The 22,037-nt window shown below is 47.1% G+C and overlaps 1 protein-coding gene across 1 annotated transcript in view; it reads right to left on the reverse strand.

The window, feature by feature from the left end:
- LOC142424070 (mitogen-activated protein kinase-binding protein 1-like) overlaps window positions 1-22,037 on the reverse strand; it is a 194,001-nt gene that overhangs the window by 60,117 nt on the left and 111,847 nt on the right. The window contains 12 exon segments of the mRNA XM_075529155.1: window positions 3,320-3,445; window positions 3,740-3,831; window positions 4,756-4,931; window positions 5,109-5,257; window positions 5,792-5,979; window positions 6,765-6,925; window positions 7,411-7,545; window positions 7,547-7,594; window positions 7,806-7,943; window positions 8,209-8,379; window positions 9,038-9,095; window positions 9,320-9,382. Of these exon segments, the coding sequence (XP_075385270.1) occupies window positions 3,320-3,445; window positions 3,740-3,831; window positions 4,756-4,931; window positions 5,109-5,257; window positions 5,792-5,979; window positions 6,765-6,925; window positions 7,411-7,545; window positions 7,547-7,594; window positions 7,806-7,943; window positions 8,209-8,379; window positions 9,038-9,095; window positions 9,320-9,382 (1,505 nt within the window).

Consider the following 22,037-nt stretch of genomic DNA (forward strand, 5'->3'; position numbering starts at 1 on the left):
CTTCATCTCTTGCCATCTTAATCAGCTCCCACACTTTCCAGGCAGCTTGAGGGATTAAATGTTCAGTCTGATCCTATTATAAGCCTCAGCCTCAGAATCAGAGGCTTTACCTGAGGTTTGATTAGCTATACTGGGAATGAGGGAGAGTAACCTGTCTTTTCTATTGCTCTCCTATCGCTCCCTCTTCCCTAGCCCTTCCCTGTCTCTGGGCCTGCCTTTCCTCCCTAGAGCATTGGCTTCCGGGAGAAGGGGATGGAAACAATGAGCACAATGAGCACATTCTTAACCAGGCCTCTTACCATGCTATCTTCCAACCCTCTTGGAAGGGCCTCCACGAAGTCCTCTTATGTCATCTCACAATAACTTGTTAGATACCATTGAGTGAGCTCCTGACTCATAGCAAAAGTACACACAAGAGATTGAAGCACCACCTGGTCCTCACACTGATACTCATACCTTTGTAGAATTCCTAGAGGGCTTCTGACTTCCTGTCCTTTTTACACACACACACACACACACACACACACACACACACACACATAGATGCATCCTTGCCGAATTTATGGATGGCTTCTGACTTTTTTCCTTTTTAAACACACACACGCACACACACACACACACACACACACACACACACACACACACCCTTGCCGAATCTCTGGATGACTTCTGACTTCATGTCCTTTTAACACAACAGACTCACCATTGCAGAATCTCTAGAGGGCTTCTGACTTTGTGTGCTTTTTACACAAACACACACACACACACACACACCCTTGAAGAATCGCTGGAGGCCTTCTGACTTCATAACTTTTTACACACACATACACACAACAAGCACCTTTGCAGAATCTCTGGAGTACTTCTGACTTCGTGTCCTTTTTACACACACACACACACACATACACACAAACACACACCCTTGCAGGATCTCTAGAGTGCTTCTGACATTGTGTCCTTTTTACACACACACACACACACACACACAAACATACACTCTTGCAGAATTTCTACAAGGATTCTGACTTCATGTCCTTTTTACACACACACACACACACACACACACATACACTTGTAGAATCTCTAGAGGGCTTCTGATTTCGTGTCCTTATTACACACACACACACACACACACACACACACACTCACACCCCAAACTCATTCTCTTACAAAATCTCTGTAGTCCTTCTGACTTCGTGTCCTTTTTTAAACAAACACACACACACACAAACACACATACACTTGTAGAATCTCTGGAGGGCTTCTGATTTCGTGTCCTTATTACACACACAAACACCCCCACACACACACACTCCCTCACTCTCACACTCATACCTTTCCAGAAAACCCAGAGGGCTTCTGACTTCGTGTCCTTTTAACACAACACACTCACCCTTGCAGAATCTCTAGAGGGCTTCTGACTTCCTGTTCTTTTGACACACACACACATACACACACACCCTTGCAGAATCTCCAGACAGTTTATAACTTCGTGTTGTTTTCACACACACACACACACACACACACACACACACACTCTTGCAGAATCTCTGGAGGGCTTCCAACTTGGTGTACTCATTACAAACACAACACACACGCACACACCCTTGCAGAATCAATAGTGTGCTTCTCACTTCGTGTGATTTTTACACACACATACACACACACACACACACACATACACCCTTGCAGAATCTCTGAAGGGCTTCTGACTTTGTGTCCTTTTTACACAAACACACACACACATACACACACCCTTGAAGAATCTCTAGAGGGCTTCTGATTTCGTGTCCTTATTACACACACACACACACACACACACACACACCCCAAACTCATTCTCTTACAAAACTCTGCAGTTCTTCTGACTTCGTGTCCTTTTTTAAACACACACACACACACTCAAAAACATATACACTTGTAGAATCTCTGGGGGGCTTCTGATTTCATGTCCTTATTACACACACACACACACACACACACACACTCCCTCACTCTCACACTCATACCTTTTCAGAAAACCTAGAGGGCTTCTGACTTCGTGTCCTTTTAACACAACACACTCACCCTTGCAGAATCTCTAGAGGGCTTCTGACATCCTGTCCTTTTGACACACACACACATACACACACACACACACCCTTGCAGAATCTCCAGACGTTTTATGACTTCGTGTCGTTTTCACACACACACACACACACACACACACACACACACACACACACACACTCTTGCAGAATCTCTGGAGGGCTTCTAACTTGGTGTACTTATTACAAACACAACACACACGCACACACCCTTGCAGAATCAATAGTGGGCTTCTGACTTCGTGTGATTTTTACACACACACACACACACACACACACACATACACTCTTGCAGAATCTCTGGAGGGCTTCTGACTTCCTGTCCTTTTTACACAAACACACACACACACACACACACATACACAATTGCAGAATCTCTAGAGTGCTTCTGACATTGTGTCCTTTTTACACAAACACACACACATACACACACCCTTGAAGAATCTCTAGCAGGCTTCTGATTTCGTGTCCTTATTACACACACACACACACACACACACACACACACACACACACACAACCCAAACTCATTCTCTTACAAAATCTCTGCAGTCCTTCTGACTTCGTTTCCTTTTTTAAACAAACACACACACACACACACACAAACACACACACACTTGTAGAATCTCTGGAGGGCTTCTGATTTCGTGTCCTTTTTATACTCACACACACACACACACCCTTGCAGAATCTCTGGAGGGCTTCTGACTTCCTGTCCATTTTACACACACACAAACACACACACACCCTCCCTCACACTGATACTCATGCCTTTTCAGAATTCCTAGAGGGCTTCTGACTTCCTGTCCTTTTTACACACACACACACACACACACACACACACATCCTTGCAGAATTCCTGGATGGCTTCTTACTTGTGTCCTCTTTAAACACACACACACACACACACCCTTGCAGAATCTCTGGAGGGCTTCTTACTTCGTGACCTTATTACACCCGCACACACACACACACACACACACACACACACATAAATCCTTGCAGAATCTGTTGAGAGCTTCGTACTTGGTGTCCTTTTTACAAACACACACACACACACACATACTGGCAGAATCTCTGGAGGACTTCTGACTTCATGACCTTTTTTCACACACACACACACACACACACACACATGCACACACCCTTTCAGAATCTATGGAATGTTGGGCGTGGCAGGCAGGTGGCAGGGGTGGTAGGTGGCAGAGTGTGTCTAAGTGCTCTGCCCACACCTGCGAACTTGACAGCGGTGATGGAGGAGGAGTGCTCGTCCAGCGTCTGCTGCAGGCTATACTCCCGCCCTGCGTCTAGCACATGGATCAGCCGGTCCCGGCTCGCTGAGGCCAGCAGCTTCAGACCTGGGATGGGATGAACTCCGTAAGCTGATGAGTGCCCAGCAAAGAGCACCCAGAGAAACTGAACCCTACATCCTTAAGCCACATGAGTCATGGAGTCTGGCAGAGTAGAGATGCAGTCCTCCCCAAAGCCTTCAGAGACAACAAGAAGCCTTCAGAGACATCAAGAAGGATCACTAACTCTTTTGGTAGTCAAAAGAACGATCAGCCCCATAGTCAAGAGGCAGGACAAGTATCAGTGGCTCTGGCCAAACTGGAGGGGCTCACTCAAGGCCATTCTAGGCCAGGGCCAGGTACCTGTGTCTGGCTTCGAGTACTCCAGGCACAGAATCTCTGACTCATGGGCCTCCTCCTTCAGCATTTCACTCAGGGACTGCAATTCGTGGACCCTGCAAAATGAGAAGAGAGGAGAGGCCGTTCAGTGCCAGGCAGCGGGGGAAAGAATCATCACCCACCCCCTTCCACCTTTTCCTCTCCATCAAGAGCTGTTTTACTTTACCTTTTGGGTTGAACCTTTAGACTTAGAAAAATGAGTCAAGATATGTCACATTCAACTCTCTCACCTGGTCTCCCTTCGTATTAATGTTTTATGCACTACAGTACACAGTGATAAGGACCACGGAGGTCACACCGGTACAACATTATTAGACTTTATTTAAATGTCACCAGCGGGGGTTGCTCTGAGTTGGAATCACCCCAATGCCAATGAGTTTGTTTATCCCATGAATGTCCTTCTTCTGCTCCAGGATCCTAGGAGCCCCCACGGCACATGGGTGTCATCTGTCCCAGTCTAGAACGGCTTTCAGTCTTTGCTTGTCTTTCCTACCGTGACACCTGGGAGAGTATAAGTTACTCTGGCAGGTGTACCTCAAATGAAGGTTGCCTGATTTTTCCTCATGACTATCCTAAGTTCCTTATACATTTGGGTCAAGAATACCAGACACAATGCTAGGAGGAGGCTGCATGGAAAAACAGAACTGAAAGAAACTTTCCATCAATGTTGGTTGTTGTTGTTCAACATTTTATTGGGAGTTCTTAAGAGTCATAACATTTTCTGGGAACATTTTGAAGCCTCTCAGTGTACCCTCTCACCAGATTCATGCTGCTGCCACGGGATGTTAACCTTAATTACTTGGCTAAGGGTGGGTTTTGCCGTTTCTTCATTGTCAAGTTAGTATCTTTCCCTTGAAGATAATAAATTTTGTCCCCAACCCTTTTCAGCTAAACCCTCCTGAACCTCTGTCCTTGGGGGCCTAAAGTTCCCCCATCCTGTCCCCTGGAGGCAACGGGTTGCACTCCAGAAATGGCCTTACCTGAGCGTGCCCATACGGTCTCCTGATGCTAGATGCTGCCCGTTGGGGCTGATGCACATAGAGCGGATGCCCACATGGGGGTCCATCAGGGACCCATCGGCTTTGTCTCCCCCAGGCAGCTCAGTGTCCAGCAGGGCCAGCATGTTCCCATCCATATAGATGATCTTAATGAGGTACTAGTGAAACAGGTCAGGAGAAGAGGTGGGTAAGGAAGGCCTGACACAGGACACCTCTCAGGGAGAGAAATGCGGGCCAAGAGGACATCCTTGTCAGAATTTGGCCAAACAACATCTGGAACAGTCTGGTCTGGAGACCCAGATCCTGAGACTGTGGTGTGGGGGCACCAGGCTCACGTGGCTGAGGATGTTTCGGTGCAGGGTGGAGCCATGCACCCCAGAGCTCTCTGTATTCCACAGGCGGATGGTGCTGTCAGAAGAGCAGTTGATAAAGGAGCTCGGGGGCAGGCAGGCCTGTTGACTGTCCTTCACCTCAGTGTAGACCTGGAGGAGCACAAGGACCAGAGGGACCCGGGTCAGACCTTGGCTGCCCACAGAGATGGGACAGAATGAGAGTAGAGAAAAGGATGGTCAAGACTTAGCCCCAGGCTTATCCCATAGCAAGCAAGTCATAATGATTAGCTCTTGTCTTTAACAAGTAAAGGAATATACATTAACCAAGCAACTAGTAAGTACTAGGCATTCTAAATCTCCCACTTACATTGTCTCCTTTTCGTAAAAATCAAATGCATCAGGTATGTCATTTCACAATTGCAGAAACTAAGGTTTGGTCAAGTTCAGGAACATGTCCAAAGAGGCAAAGCTCAGACTGCACAGGGCATACTGAAAAACGTCTGAGATGAGTCAGCACTAAAATCCCCTCCCATCCTCAGAGTCAATTAACAGATACGAAGGGACCCAGGGGCACTGCTGGGGGAGCAAGGGTGCTGGAGGAAACAAATTCCACACTTGAGGAACTCCAGCTCCTAATGGTAGCCCAGGAAACACGGTCAGTCTCAGCAGACCTGGCCCACGTAGCTCTACACTCCAGACGCAGGAGGAATGATACAGAGCTGAATACACCTTGCCCACTTTCTTGGGGTCCTTCACATCCCAGACATAAATACTATGGTCATTGTACACACAAGACAGCCACTGGTTTGCAGGATCAAAAGTCAAGGCGATGGTGTCCCGATACTTCACATTGGCCACTCCAGCGAAAAGGCGACTGAGGAAAGAGGGGGGCGGGGTGTCCTGGGCAGACAGGGCAAACTGGTGAGTGAGCGCTAATGAAATGGGGCACTAAAGGGAGGAGCAGCAGGTTGGCCAGCAGTCACTGGAGAAAGAACGCAGCGGCTGGCCTGGCATTCCTTGCCATGGGGCTCTCCAAAAGAACACAAGCTATTTCATAGCCCCCAACGTCAGGCGGGGACAGTGTGTGGCCGTGATGCAGCCAAGCAGATGTCAGGCCCTTCTAGACTCACGTCAGAGGACAAGGAAGGGCACTGTGCAAACCACAATCATGGTCATATATCATTTCCTGCCAATTGCAGATTTAGCCCCCTCTTACCCTGAAAGAGAAATTAATATACCCAACTGCAGAACTGCCCCGCTTCCTGACAGCACTGAAACCAGAGCAAAACTTCACTTCCTGCAATCACCCAACCCAAGGCCTGAGGCTAAAATAAGACCCTCCTACCGCAGCTGCTACCCAGGACCACCCTGAGGGAGAAAGGCCTGCTCCGTCAGGTTTCCAGTCTCTCTCGGAAACCCTAAGGAACTGCCTGTATGTCCTAGATGTGGTCTTTACAGGACAATGCATTACCACACTGCAGACTCAGATTACCACGGTTGCCCACAGTGAGCAACAAATGCTAAAAGACCCACCTGTGCTTGACTGCAAGGGTCTTCCCAGAGGTCTATGTGTGCCCTCCTCTCCTTGCAGCATGCCAGGGATGGCCTGGCACAGAGTGGGGCTCTGACAGGACTCAGGGGCCCACCCACACCGCTCACCTGGCCTCTGTGATGCTGGCAATGTCTGTCCCCAGGGCATGGGGCCAGGGCAGCGTGCTGAGGAAGTGCAGGTTGGAAGGGTTGAAAAGGTGCACGGTGCTGTCAGCACAGCCGCAGAAGATGTAGTCCTGGCTCACCTAGATGCAGTGGGCCACTGTGGTCTGTGAGCACAGAAGCCCCAGTCAGCAAGGGCGTCTGCCCACTCCTTCACCCGACACCTCAACAGCCATGAGCCAAGAGGCAAGGACAAGCGCAAGGCAGGCCAGCTGCCCTGGCTGGAGCCCCTCAATGCCCCTCCCTCTAACAGCAGCTGGCCAGAGGGCCCACAGCCCCGTGCAATTAGGGGGAAGGAGTCAGCAAGCCTTATAAGGCACCTGAGGTTTGGGCAAAGATACACCCAGAAAAGGCCGGCCAAGAGAAAGGCAGCAGAGGCAGCGGACAGGGCCAGCACACTTACTGTGATGCTGTCTGTGTGCTGAGCAGAAGAGGAAAGCAGAGGAAGAGGCAGAGACAGAGAGCACGAGCGAGCAGAGAGGTTCCCAAACACCTTCCTCCGCCTGGGGCCTCCCCCAGCGTGCATGCAGACTCAGGTGCCCCGGAGCCCGGAGGTGACAGACTGGAGGGTGCCGACAAAGCATTCACTTACCCTCAGCTCCACCCACTTGTCCAACAGTCTCCGGTCACTGAACTTGCACAGCTGCCCTGAGGATGTGATACAGAAGGTGCTGTCAGTCTTCTTCCCGCGGCCACAGGCTACATCAGTGAACAGGTTGTTCCACAGGTTCCCCCAGCAGCCCGGAGCGGCCCAGCAGGGGCATAGTGGCATTCACCTGTGGAGACCCACCACAGGTGATACCCACCCACCCTGCAGGCTACCCCCTGGAAAGCAGGCCCTGGGGAGAGAGGGAGAAGGCTTCCCTTGCAGATTGACATAGCACCTGACCCAGCTGAGACTTCCAAGGGGCTTTTGAGCATGCAGAAGGGGGCGCAGGTGGAACAGATCTGAGCAGACCCCACCCTAGTGGCTACTTGCTGCCTCACCTTTGAGGTCTTACTGTCATCGAGGTACCAGAATTTGATGTGCCGGTTGCCTGCAGTGACAAAGTAGCTGCAGTCCTCAGAGAAGGATACTGCTGTCACCCGACTGGACACCTTGTTGGAAGCCACTACAATGTTTTTCTGGAGAGAAAGTCAAGGGAAATCAAGGCTCTGCTTCTAGGAGCTGAGGGAAAAGAAACTTACACACTGAAGGAGGTTAGACAAGCTGTGAACTTGACCTCTCCTTCTGCCCCTTCTTCAGCATCCTAGATACCCAGTTGCTCCTTTCTGCTCAGAGTTCTCTAGAAAGGGACTGAGGCCAGCAGGCGGAAGTGAAGGCCACCGGTCAGCAATTTCTTGGCTCCCCTCCCGGCCCCGCCTGTCCTGAGGCCAGCAGCCCACTCACCTTCCAGGCCCAGACATTGACGATCATGTCATGCTGGTAGCCCACTGAGACAATGTACTTGGCGCTGGGTGAGAAGGCCACACACGCCACGCCATACTTATGCTCCTGAAGCTCCGCCACCTGGCTGCGCTCCGACACGTCCCATACCCGCACAGCAGGCATGTGTCCACTCTGCAGGACTGAAGACCCCGAAGTAAAGGCCAGAGGCAGCCAGCTCCCTCCCCATCCACGGAGGCCTGGCCCTCCCAGCCACTGGACAAGAGCCTGCCCATAAATGAAGGACACCTAACCTAATGTGCCTGCACATGAATCAAGGACACCCCCGGAGGGAATGTGATCAGTGTTGGGGAACAGGGACTCTTAGGGACAGGCTCCTGGCGTGATTTGGATGGGCAAGAACCACCACTCCTGCGGTTTGCTCTCACAGCCTCACAGGGCAAGTCTATGGGAGGGCAGTCCTGTTCCACACTGTGACCAGCAGGGGGACTCCAGGGATAAGGAATGTTTTAAGGAGGTGTTTTCCAAAGTGTGGTTCCCAAATTGGCCGCTTCAGCCTCACCTGGAACTACTTGTTAGCATTGCAAACTGAAGAGAGCCACCCCAGACCTGCTGAACCCCAGAGCCAGCAGTCTGTACTAAGGGGTGACCATGGCACTTCTGACGCAGGCTACAGCCTAAGAACACTGCTCTAGGGCAGACCAAACACCCAAAGTGGACACCAGTACAGAAAGTCAAAATTGGCACCAGCCCTATGCGGGCCGCAGGCTGTCACTCTCTGCTAAGGCCAGGCCACCCCCTCTGCAGTGCCTGAGCTTCCTTCCTCACTCACCTCACCGGTGACCAGGTACTTGCCATCAGGAGAGAAGGCAAGGGCAGTGATGGTTTTCCTGAAAGGAATCGGGCAGGCTCAAGAGGGGCGCTGGCAGCCTGGCCCAGGTCTGGCCTCTCACAGTCCCCTCTCAAAACAAGGGCAGCAAACCCGCCGTCCCTGTGCTGCTTCCCTCTCAGGCCTGGGGCCCAACAGGGCCCAATGCCACAGAGAAGCAGGTGGCACCCCTCTGGCCGTCCCTGGGGAAAGGTGGCACTCCCCAAAGCCCCAGAGCCCATTTACCTGGAGCTGTTGAGGATGTGGTACTGCTTGTGTTTCCGGGGGTTGAAGAGCACAACCACACACCTGGGGAGAGGGAGAGGGAGAGGGGAGCACAGACTTAGCACCCCACCTCAGCGGCCCAGCCCAGAGGACCCCACGTTGCCAGAGTGCAGCTGGCTCCTGACAGCACTCTTCTGCCTTTCTCCCCTTCTGTAGCCCCACACACACACACACACATACGCACACATACACCCTTGTAGAATCTCTACAAGGATTCTGAATTCATGTTCTTTTTACACACACACACACACACACAACCTAAAGCCACTTTCTTGCAAAATCTCTGCAGTACTTCTGACTTCGTGTACTTTTTAAACACACACACACACACACACACACATACTTGTAGAATCTCTGGAGGGCTTCTGATTTCGTGTCCTTATTACACACACACACTTCCTCACTCTCACACTCATACCTTTCCAGAAAACCTAGAGGGCTGCTGACTTCGTGTCCTTTTAACACAATACACTCACCCTTGCAGAATCTCTAGAGGGCTTCTGACTTCGTGTCCTTTTGACACACACACACATACACACACACACACACACCCTTGCAGAATCTCCAGATGGTTTATGACTTCGTGTCATTTTCACACACACACACATACACACACACTCTCTTGCAGAATCCCTGGAGGGCATCTAACTTGGTGTAATTATTACAAACACAACACACACACACACACCCTTGCAGAATCAATAGTGGGCTTCTGATTACGTGTGATTTTTACATGCACACACTCACACCCACACACATACACCATTGCAGAATCTCTGGAGGGCTTAGAACTTTGTGTCCTTTTTACACATACACACACCCTTGAAGAATCTCTAGAGGGCTTCTGACTTCGTGTCCTTATTACACACACACACTCCCTCACTCTCACACTCATACCTTTCCAGAAAACCTAGAGGGCTTCTGACTTCGTGTCCTTTTAACACAATACACTCACCCTTGCAGAATCTCTAGAGGGCTTCTGACTTCTTGTCCTTTTGACACACATAAACACATACACACACACACACACACACACACACACACACCCTTGCAGAATCTCCAGACGGTTTATGAATTCGTATCGTTTTCACACACACAAACATACACACACACACACTCTCTTGCAGAATCTCTGGAGGGCTTCTAACTTGGTGTAATTATTACAAACACAACACACAGATACACACACACACCCTTGCAGAATCAATAGTGGGCTTCTGACTTCCTGTGATTTTACATGCACACACACACACACACACATACACACACATACACCCTTGCAGAATCTATGGAGGGCTTCGAACTTTGTGTCCTTTTTACACAAACACACACACATACACACACCCTTGAAGAATCTCTAGAGGGCTTCTGACTTCGTGTCTTTTTACACAAACACACACACACAGACACACACACACACACACCCTGGTAGAATCTCTGGAGGGTGTCTTACTTGGTGTCTTTTTACACACACAAACACACACACACACACACACACACCAAGAACCGACTTTTAGTTTGCTACTCACTAGCTTTTGAAGACCCCAGTCACTTCCCTGATGGATACAGAACATTAGTCTTTGTGAGCTAGTTTGTACCAATTGATTTTGAGGTCTCTCAGAGCTATATTCCTGATCCCCCATATTTAGGACACGCTCCCTCAAGGGGTTTTGTTATAGCTAAGACATTTTCATAACTATGACTCCTGGATGCAATATTATATTCATGGACATATTTGTAGTATATGCTAATATGTATATAGAACTATTCTCTGGCAAACCTATATTTATTCATGGGGCTAGTCCCATTCTCCTTCCCACAACTGCTCAGATTTTGTGGTTGTTTTCTATCTATCTATTTATCTCTCTAGCTATCCTTGTATGTTATTGTTATTATTGGAGTATTTATCTCTGTTGCCTTTAATGCTTGTAGTCTACTGAGAAAGGATAGTGTTTTGATGTTCGAAATGTTTCCCCATTTTCTGGGTTACATGACACAAACCAATAGAAGAAGAGAAAAGAAAAAAATTTAACCCAAGTAATAACACCAACAATAAAACCAATTTAGTCTTTTGGTTAAGAATTAGTCAGACTTTTCCACTCCTAGGCTAACCCTTGAAAGAAAAAGAATGAGATAAAAGACCATAGGGAGGAAGAAAGGAGAGTGGGAGGCAAGGGAATAAAGAAAGAAGGTGGCAGGGTTGTGTGAACAATTAATGTGGACCTTCTTTGATGTGTATTAAAAATAACATTGACTGGTTTTTTCAATACTCACCAAAAATTATTTATATCAATCAAGAAAACCTCACTACCCTGGAATCAATTCTGACATATAGCAACCCTTGGGACAGAGTATATAACTGCCCCTGTGGGTTTCCAAGGCTGTAAATCTTTACAGGAGTAGAAAATCTCATCTTTCTCTTGTGGAGTGGGGGTGGGGGGGAGTTTCGAACTTCTGATCTTGCAGCTAGAATTCCAACTCATAATCTACTTCACCAACAGGGCTCCTCCTTTCATCATTAATCTAGACTGTTTGACCTTCTTGGCTTACTGGGTTTTATTTTCTCGCTTTGGAAGACATGGTACCAAAATACACACCATTTCCTAGCCCCGCAAAAAATCAAAAGTAAGCAAAAACAAAACAGGAAAAACTAGCAACCCAATCCAAACCAACTAACCTATTTAGCCATATAGATAAAGTCTACTAGTAGCCAACCTCTGTGTTGGGGGCAATAGGGATGGATGGGGACTGTGGTTAACAGGCACGTGTCAGCTCATCCACAGGGGACATTCAAATTCTAGCTCCAGACTGTTGTTGCCTTGGGGAAATGCAAGGAATTTAAGGCCCGATTTTCTGTTTGTTACTGAGATGCTGAGAATATATAATTCGATGTGAAATCATCAACTTTTCAAATATTGGATCACATTAGTTAAAACCACTTTTCAGGCTGCTCATCATCATACTAGCACATCATTATGCTAAAATCATATCAAAGACGTCTGGTTTGTCCCCTGTGCCCTTTAAGGACAACTGAAACATAAGGACGGGAATGTGACATTCATTCTTGCTCTAGACCCTCACCCTTTGCCTCCATCGGCTGGCGTTCATAGAAGAGGCAGACGGTTTTGTTCAACTTCAGCATAATCAGAGTCCTGAGAGTTAAACACAATACATATATAATTTCATACTAGTCGTTTTAATATTAGCCCAAACAAAACCAACAAAAACCCAACCCGTTGCTGTTATGTTGGTTCTGGCTCCCGAGGACCCCCTGGGTGCCAGGGAGAAACTACACATCACAGTGTTCTCAAGCCTGTGGGCTTCTAGAAGCAGGCCATTAGTTATTTCTTCTGAGGGGTGCAACTGCCCACCTCTTGATACGTTGAGTCCTTAACCATTTGTGCCACCCAGGGTCTCCCAGGCTTCGTATGTGACCCCCAAATTCCTTGACAGGCTACCTATAGGAAGGTAGAGTCTATGCCCTTTCCCCTTAAATTGGGATGTTTCATGACCTCTGTGACCAATAGATTATGGAGAAGATGACACTGTGACATCTAGTTTGGGCAACCCCCTTCCCTCCCCCAAAGTGCTTCACAGCTTCTGAAAAATCCCTTCAAAGACTTCTTCTTGAGTGCTCACCCTCAGAATGTCCAGCCTCCACGTGCTACCTCTCAGGACACTTCTCAGCACCCGGACACTATGCTGAAAGGAGCCTGAGCCACCTGGAAAGGCCACGTGGAGACACTCCAACCAACAACCCAGCTAAGCACCCAGCTAACGGCCAGCTTCTGCTGCCAGCCCTCTGAGTGCACGTGTAGGCACTGGAGTCACCAGAGGCCCCTGCCCCAGCTCCCATGTGACTGCCAACTCATGGGAGACTCCAAGCACGACCCAGTGGCCTCCCAGCAACCACACGATGATGGTCCTTGTTTGAAGCCACTGCGTTTGGGGAGGGGGCATTTCTTGCCCAGCCACAGGGATGAGAACCTGCATCTCAACAACATGCAGGTGGGTGAGGGGGCCGTCTCTCGAGCAAGGCAGCCTCCCTTCTTGTCAACTCCTGGGGATTTTTGTTGTTCTTGCCACTGCTGCCCCAATTCCCCAGGAGCTAGAGGAAGGCAGGCAGCAGGCCTCAGGTGGCCAGGAGGCAGGAGCCTCTGTGGGATGCAGTTACAATGGGAGACATAACCTTAAAGGCAGGAGCCTGACTTTACCTTTGCCTCCTGGACATTTGGGATGCAGAACACCTGTCAAATCCCATCTTCTGTCCAACCCTGATCATACGTCTGTCTTATGTTTGCACACAGGACGCAGACTTGTGAACACCCAAAGAACAGGGTCTGGCGCCAAGAAACCAGCGCCACAAGGAACTGATGTTTCTCCAGCAATGGGGAGGGGTGGGATGAGAGGAAGAAAGGAGTACAAATCACTGGATCAAAACAAGGTGGGGAAAGGAAGGAGCAAAGGGAGAGAGTGAAGGAGGGAGACTGGGAGGCTGAAGGGAAAAGGCAGGGAAGGAAAGGAGAAAGGTGGGGGTGGGGAGAGAGGAGCGAAGAAGAAATGGAGGAGTGCCGGAGGGAAGATGGAAGGTGAAGGCAGGCAGGAAGACGTGAGCAAAGGGAGGGAAGGAAGAAAAGAGAAAGAGAAGGGCAAGAAGAAGAAAGGAAGGTAGGGAAGAAAGGAAGAAAATGAGAAACCTAATGTCAATGGCACCCTCTATGTTTTTATTTCCTGTTTTTCTGAGGTAGCCTCTTCAGCAGAAGCAAATGGGCTGAATCGCCTCAAACTCCACCTAGGTAGAAAGCACGGGTTTCATTTCGCCAGGGCCTGTGAAAATGTTTGAACTGAGCAGCATTAACACGGAGACAGCGATTACCCCACGTGGCTGTTGCACTCTGATGATGCCAAGGCAACGGGAATGGGGGCTCATTATTTCACCAGGTGACAAAAAAATTGTATTTTGACGTTTCACCCTGAACGTGGGGAAGGGGGGCGTGGGGGAGGAAGCAGGGGCCCTTTGTGGAGTCTCCTCTTGCCATTGTGATGCCCCTTGGCCTGCCAACAACCTGAGGTCCTGCACGCTGCCAGTGAGGGGCTTGGCTGCAGGCCCTAGCCCAGCATTTCTTATCAGATTTACTGTGACAAGTGATGGGAGAAAAGCAAGATGCTGTTAACAGCGCATCCGTTCAGACCCTGCTATTTAGAAATTTGGATTTATATTTTGTCAGAGAGAAGTAGCACTGATGTTAATCTTTGCAATACCCTTGGGAAAAAAATCATTCATAATCTTATAACAATAATCCATAGCATTTGTGGAGCTCTGAGAACCAAGGGATGGTCAGAAGCATTTTTAGACAGATGTCTCATTTCATCTTCAAAGCAACCCAGTGAGGAATAAGAAAAGTTGGCTTATGACTTCCCTTTTGGAAAGTGAGTCTTTGGAAGCACAGAGAGGTCCAAGGTCACATAGTCAATAAGTTAGAGAGCCTGGATTTGAACCTGAGCGGTCTGCTGCCAGAGGTACTTTTTTTGCTCGTGTTTATTAAGGCAACTTGGAGCTCTGGCAAGGATTCAGATAGAATTGAGGATCATTTTTTAAACAATTTATTAGGGGCTCATACAACTCTTATCACAGTTCATACATATACATACATCAATTGTATAAAGCACATCTGTACAGTCTTTGCCCTAATCATTTTTTTCTCCTCTTTTCTTTTCTTACATTTTAATAGGGACTCATACAACTCTTATCACAATCCACACATATTCATACATCAATTGTATAAAGCACATCCATACATTCCCTACCCGAATCATTCTCAAAGCATTTGCTCTCCACTTAAGCCCTTTGCATCAGGTCCTCTTTTTTCCCCCCTCCCTCCCCTTCCCCGCCTCCCTCATGTGCCCTTGGTAATTTATACATCGTTATTTTGTCATATCTTGCCCTATCCGGAGTCTCCCTTCCCCGGTTCTCTGCTGTCCCTCTCCCAGGGAAGAGGTCACATGTGGATCCTTGTAATCAGTTCCCCCTTTCCAACCCACTCACCCTCCACTCTCCCAGCATCGCCCCTCACACCCTTGGTCCTGAAGGAATCGTCCACCCTGGATTCCCTGTACCTCCAGCCCTCATATGTACCAGTGTACAGCCTCTGCCCTATCCAGCCCTAACAGTGCTTCTCTCTATCCTTGTGGAGCCCTGGTGATGGGCTGGGCTGCTAAGTAGTAGGTTAAACAGGCTTTCCCCTCCTGTGAAAAGTTACACTCTCGGGAAACTCACGGGTTGCTCTGAATCAAGGTCAACTCAATGGCAGTGAGTTTGGCTTTTTAATGTCTCTCCCTGTTGTTGTTGTTGTTGTTGTTAGTTTGCCATCCAGTTGGTTCTGGTCCATGGCAAACCTATTCACAGCAGAATGTAACAATAACAGCTCCTCCTCCATCCACCCAAGTGTTCCTATGCTCAGTCCTCTTGTTGTAGTCACTGTGTCAATCCAGCTCTTCAAGGGCCTTCAACCTTTTTTCACAGCCCTTCCATTTTTCTAAGCATGATGCCTCTCCAGGGACTGGTCTCCACTGGCAACATGTCCAAAGTCTCACCATCCTTACTTCTAATGGGAATTCTGGCCGTACTTCCAAGACAGATTTTGTTTGTTCTTTTGGCAGTCCATGGTACTGTCAATATTCTTTGCCAGTACCATGGTTCAAATTCATACAGTTTACCTGGGTCTTCTTCACTCAATGGAAAGCTTTTCACATGCAGATCAGGCAAATGAAAATACCATGGTTTGGATCAGGTGCACTTCCTGCTTAAAGTAACATCCTAACTTTTCAACATTCTAAAGAGCTCTTATGCAGCAGATCTACCCAGTGCAATGTATCTTTTCATCTCTTGACTGCTGCTTCCAGGAGCATTGCTTGTGGATCCAGACAAGACAAAATCCTTGACAACTTCAAGTTTTTCTCGATTTATCATCATGTTACCTATTGGTTCAGTTGTGAGGATTTTGGTTTTCTTTGTGTTGAGTTGTATCCCACATTGAAGGCTGCAATCCTTGATCTTCACCAGCAAGTGCTTCAAGTCCCCCATCATTGTCAGCAAGCCAAACTGTGTCGTCTGCATATAGCAGCTTGTTAATAATATTTCCTCCAAATCTGATTCTGTGTTCTTCTTCATATAATTTGGCTTCTCTGATTATTTGCTCACCATACAGATTGAAAAAGTATAATAAGTGGGTGCAACCTGGATGCACACCTTTCTTGATTCTTAAACCATGCAATCTACCCTTGTTCTATTTTTGCTACTGCTTCTTAATCCATGTACAAGTTTCACATGAGCAAGACAAAGTGTTCTGGAATTCCCTTCTCAAAACTATCCATGTTTTGTTATGATCCACACAGTCACATACCTTGGGTGTTAATAAAACATAAGTAAACATATTTTGGGTATTCACTGCTTTCAGGCAAGATCCATCTGATATCTGATATCCTTTGTTCCACATCCTCTTCTGAATCTGGCTTAAATCTCTGGGAAACCAAACTCACTGCCTTGTAGTTGATGACAACTCATCCTGACCCTATAGTATAGGGTAGAACTAACTGCCCCTGTGAGTTTCTGAGACTGTAACTCATTATGGGAGTAGAAAACCTTGCCTTACTCCCACGGAGTGACTGGTGGTTTTGAACTTCTGACCTTGGGGTTTGCAATCCAACCTGTAACCACTGTGCCACGATGGCTCTTGAATGCTGAATATGGTAACTTTCTGTCAATGAATTAATGCAACTGTTGTTGTATTAGCTTCAGTACAATTTGACTCACATGTGATGCCAATGATAGGGTTACATAATTTGACCATTCCGTTGGTCTCCCTTCTTTGGTATGTATACACATATGGATCTCTTCCAGTCCGTTAGCCAAGTAGCTGTATTCCAAATTTCCTGACATAGATGAGTGAGTGCTGCCAGTGCTTTATCGGCTTGTGGAAACATTTCAATAGATATTCCAGCAATTCCTGGCATCTTGTTTTGGGCTAGTGCTTTCCATGCATCTTGGATTTCTTCTTTCCTGACCATTGGTTCTTGCTCATATGTTACCTCCTGAAATGGTTGAATGTTGGTCTATTCTTTTTGATACAGTGACTCCATATTGTTTCCATCTTCCTCAGATGTTTCCTTCATCATTCAATATTTTTCCCATAGAATTTTTTAATATTGCACCTCGAGACTTGACATTTTTCTTCAGTTCTTTCAGTTTAAGATATGCTGAATATGATCTGTTTTGGTTTTCTAACTCTAGGCCTTTGCACATTTTGTGATAATATTTTACTTTGTATTCTCGAGTTGTCCTTTGAAATTTTCTATTTAGCTCTTTACTTCATCATTTCTTCCATTTGCCTTAGCTACTCTCTGATTAAGAGTAAGTTTCAGAGTCTCTTCTGACATGCACTTGTATCTTTTCTTTATTTCCTTTTTTTTTAAATGACACTGTGCTTCATTCAGAGATGTTCTCAATTTTGGTGGGTTATTATCAAGGTTGTATATTGACTCTCGTGTACTTGTTTGCATTTTCTTGAACTTCAACTTGAGCTCACATATGAACAATTGCTGATCTGTTCCACAATCAGCCCCTGGACTGGTTTCAGTTGCTGATATTGAGCTTCTTTTATTGTCTCTTCCCACAGGTGTAGTCAATTTGATTTCTGTGTATTCCATCTGGAGAAGTCCACATTTATGGTCACCTATTTTGTTGTTGATCATATGTTTGAAGAAATCATTAATCATGCAAAATTCTAACATACAATCAAGATAAATTGGTAATTATTGGTGATTGGAGTGCAAATGTTGGAACCAAAGGGGAAAGAACAGAAGTTGGAAAATATAGTATATGCTATCAGCAATTTATTGGTCTTGCAAACTCTGTCATGCGATCTCCAGGTTGGTTTCTATCACCAAGACCATATTTTTCAACTACTGATCCTTCCTCTTTGTTTTCAACTTTTGCATTCCAATAGTATTTTGATAGCAAGTCTGACAAGTTTGGGACTGAATATGGTGGTAGAATTATTCAATTTCTGCATCACCAGCTTTGGGTGGTTGGTGCATAAATTTGAACAATAGTTGTATTGATTGGTTCTCCTTGAAGGGGGCTAGATAGCATCCTATCAAAGATAGCATTGTACATTAAAATAGATCTTAAAATGTCCTTTTGATGATGAATGCAATGTTGTTTCTCTTGATTGTGTCATTTCCAGCAGAGTAAACCATAAGATTTTCTGTTTCAAAATGGTCAATATCAGTCCATTTCAGCTAACTAATGCTTACAATATCAATCTTTATGTATTCCATTTCATTTTTAATGACTTCCAATGTCCCTAGATTCATATTTCATACATCCCAAGTTTCAATTATTAATGACGATTTGAACTGTTTCTCCTCATTTTGAGTTGTGCCCCATCAGCAAGTGAAGGTCCTGATAGCTATACTCGATTTGCATCATTATGGTCGACTTGCCTATGAAAAGTCAGCTCTTCCTCTTCCTCAGCCGTATTTTGAGTACTTTCCAAGTTGAAGAGCTCATCTTCTGGCACACGTTCTGACAATGTTCTTCTGTTGTTCATGGGGGGGTCTAGTAACTGACAGTGTTGCTGCTATCCATAGGGTTTTCAATGGCTCATTCTTCCCATGCGGGCAGCCAATTCCTTCTTCATTGTCTGTTCTTTGTCTGGAAGCTCTTTGGGTGACCCTGCTGGTATATGAAATGCCAATCACATAGCTCCCAGTATCACACAAAACAAAAGTCACCACAGTACCACAAAATGCCAGACAAGTGATGGACCTCCATTCTTAGTGAGGCGTGGCCTGGTGGGAGGAGTGGGCCCTTAGGTGGTTCTGATCCACTTACTGGAACAAATACTGTTAGTTCTTATTTCGTAAATGTGAAATGCATAAAAGACACCCCCCAAAATATCCTCCAATTCAGACTTTCTGCCTTTTAAAAGAGGATAACCCACTCTGATTCAAAGTAATTGAGGTGTTTTGTTTTCCCCTCCCTCTGAGGCTACAGAGACTAGACTAATCACAGCTGGGGTGGAGCGACTGAAATGACTTAAAGCACCAGCTAGACTGGCTGTCAGAACCAGCTACAGTCAAAAGCTACAGACTGACAAAGCTGCTCAGCCAAGAGCTGAGGGTTCTCAACTCCCACTTCTACTGATGGGCACAGCCAGTGGCCTCTGGGAGTTGACTGGAACCCAGCAGCCAGCTGTGAGGAGCAAGCTAATTCATCTCAGCCTGGCCCAGGTCATCAAGTCACTGAAGGAGTATCGGGAAAGAGGGAAGAAATTTGGGGTCCCACATTTGGCCACAGACAAAAGTTGTTCTGTGTTTAGACAGTAGTTCTGGGCCTGAGTTTGGGGCAGGTGTGATGAAGGAAAGTCGGCTCCCTCCCTGCATCTGGGAACAGATGGTGGGGCTGCCCTGGAAACAGCAGGCCAGTCACCTGGAGCAAAAAAGGCTTGGACTCTAAAGCCCTGGCAGGGCAACTGAAGCTACCTCAACTGTTTTTTCTTAACCCAATGGCTCCCGCTACCCTCACCACCCCCAACTAGGTAAAAGGGAAGAAAGATGCATTTTCTTTACAGAGGCAACCTTCTAGAAAGGAGACCAGCCCACCAGCTGTGAAAGGTCCGCTTAAACCATTTTACTTTGAGCAGGAGGAAGAAATGTTGAGATTCCCAGAGCCACGTGGAATTGTGGATCCTCTAGTTTAGGTTCCAGTGATGCCAGATCGATTTTTCTAGAGAAAGTCAAAATTCCTGTTTTCTGAAAAACCTCCTGATTTTTTCAAAGGCGATTCAATAACATTGGATAGAAGCCAGGTAGGCCAACGAGCCCTGGTGGCACAGTGGGTTATGTGTTGGGCAGCTAACTAGAAGGTCAGTAGTTTGAAACCACCAGTCACACTGGGGGAGCGGGGGGTGGGGGATAGGGTGGGGGGTTGTGCAGAGATGAGACTTTCTAGTCCATATAGAATTTCAGCCTCGGAAACCCACAGGGGCAGTTCTGCTCGGTCTTACAGGGTCACTGAGAGTTGGAATCTTCTAGATGGCAGTGAATAAGCAGGCCAACCAGAGTCCACACAGGTCCTCATTTGGCTATGGGAGTCCCCAGTCTGTGACCCTCACAGAATCGACCTTTGTGTATCGATGTTAAAAGTGAGATCCAGAGAGGGGAGCGCCTGTCCCCTTGAGGAGCAACGAGTTGACTTTCCAGTCTCCAATCTGTAGCAGACACTCCCGGTGCTCCTTCTCTTCACTCCCAAATTCCTGATTCCGTGTACTCGCCTCAGTCACCAAGGGTCAGCTCTGAAGGTCCCTTTGCTGGTGCTGGCTGAATGTGCTGAGGAACATGTGCCCCTGGGAACAGCCCTGACCAGGCCCCTCACTCCTTGGATGGCAAAACTCTGAGAGGCGTGTGCTACACCTACCCCTGGAGACTTCCTAAGTGATTAAGCAGCAGGTTCCCAGGTTTGTAATTGGATTCACAATCTATTTGTTATCGGTGGCCTTCCCTCCACTGGCTCACAATGCCACTTCATTACCTGCATGCTCAGAGTTTCCTAAATAAGCTCATTGCCTTTAAGTCTTTGGCCAGGGTCTGCTTCAGTGAGAACCCAAACTAAGCCCAGGTCTGAATCATTATGTGTCCTTCCTGCCATCCAGTTGATGCCGACTCATGGCAACTCTATAGGATGGGGTAGAACTGCACCTATGAGTTTCTGAGACTGGAACTCTTTTTTTTTTAAAACATTTTATTAGGGGCTCATACAACTCTTATTACAATCCATACATATACATACATCAATTATATAAAGCATATCCGTACATTCTTTGCCCTAATCACTCTCAAAGCATTTGCTCTCCACTTAAGCCCTTTGCATCAGGTCCTCTTTTTTTTAACCTCCCTCCCCGCTCCCCACTCCATCATGAGCCCTTGATAATCCACAGATTGTTATTTTGTCATATCTTGCCCTATCCGGAGTCTCCCTCCGCCCCTTCTCTGCCGTCTGTCTCCCAGGGAGGAGGTTACATGTGGATCCTTGTAATCTGTTCCCCGTTTCCAACCCACTCACCCTCTACTCTCCCAGTATCGCCCCTCACACTCCTGGTCCTGAAGGTATCATCCACCCTGGATTCCCTGTGGCTCCAGCTCCTATATGTACCAGTGTACAACCTCTGCCCTATCCAGTCCTGCAAGGTAGAATACGGATCATGGTAGTTGTGGGGAGGAAGCATCCAGGATCTAGGGAAAAGCTGTGTTTTTCATCAGTACTACATCGTACCCTGACTGACCCATCTCCTCTCCTAAACCCCTTTGTGAGGGGATCTCCAGTGGCCAGCAAATGGGCTTTGGGTCTTCACTCTGCACTTCCCCCTTCATTCACTATATATATATATATATATATATATATATATATATATATATATATATATATATATATACCATATACATACCATATATATGGTATATATATATTTTTGGCATAATGCCTTATACCTGGTCCCTTTGGCACCATGTGATCGCACAGGCTGGTGTGCTTCTTCCATGTGGGCTTTTTTGCTTCTGAGCTAGATGGCCGCTCGTTCACCTTCAAGCATTTAAGACCCCAGACACTATCTCTTTTGAT

This window comes from Tenrec ecaudatus, chromosome 13, assembly GCF_050624435.1.
Source record: "Tenrec ecaudatus isolate mTenEca1 chromosome 13, mTenEca1.hap1, whole genome shotgun sequence".
Taxonomy (NCBI): Eukaryota; Metazoa; Chordata; class Mammalia; order Afrosoricida; family Tenrecidae; genus Tenrec; species Tenrec ecaudatus.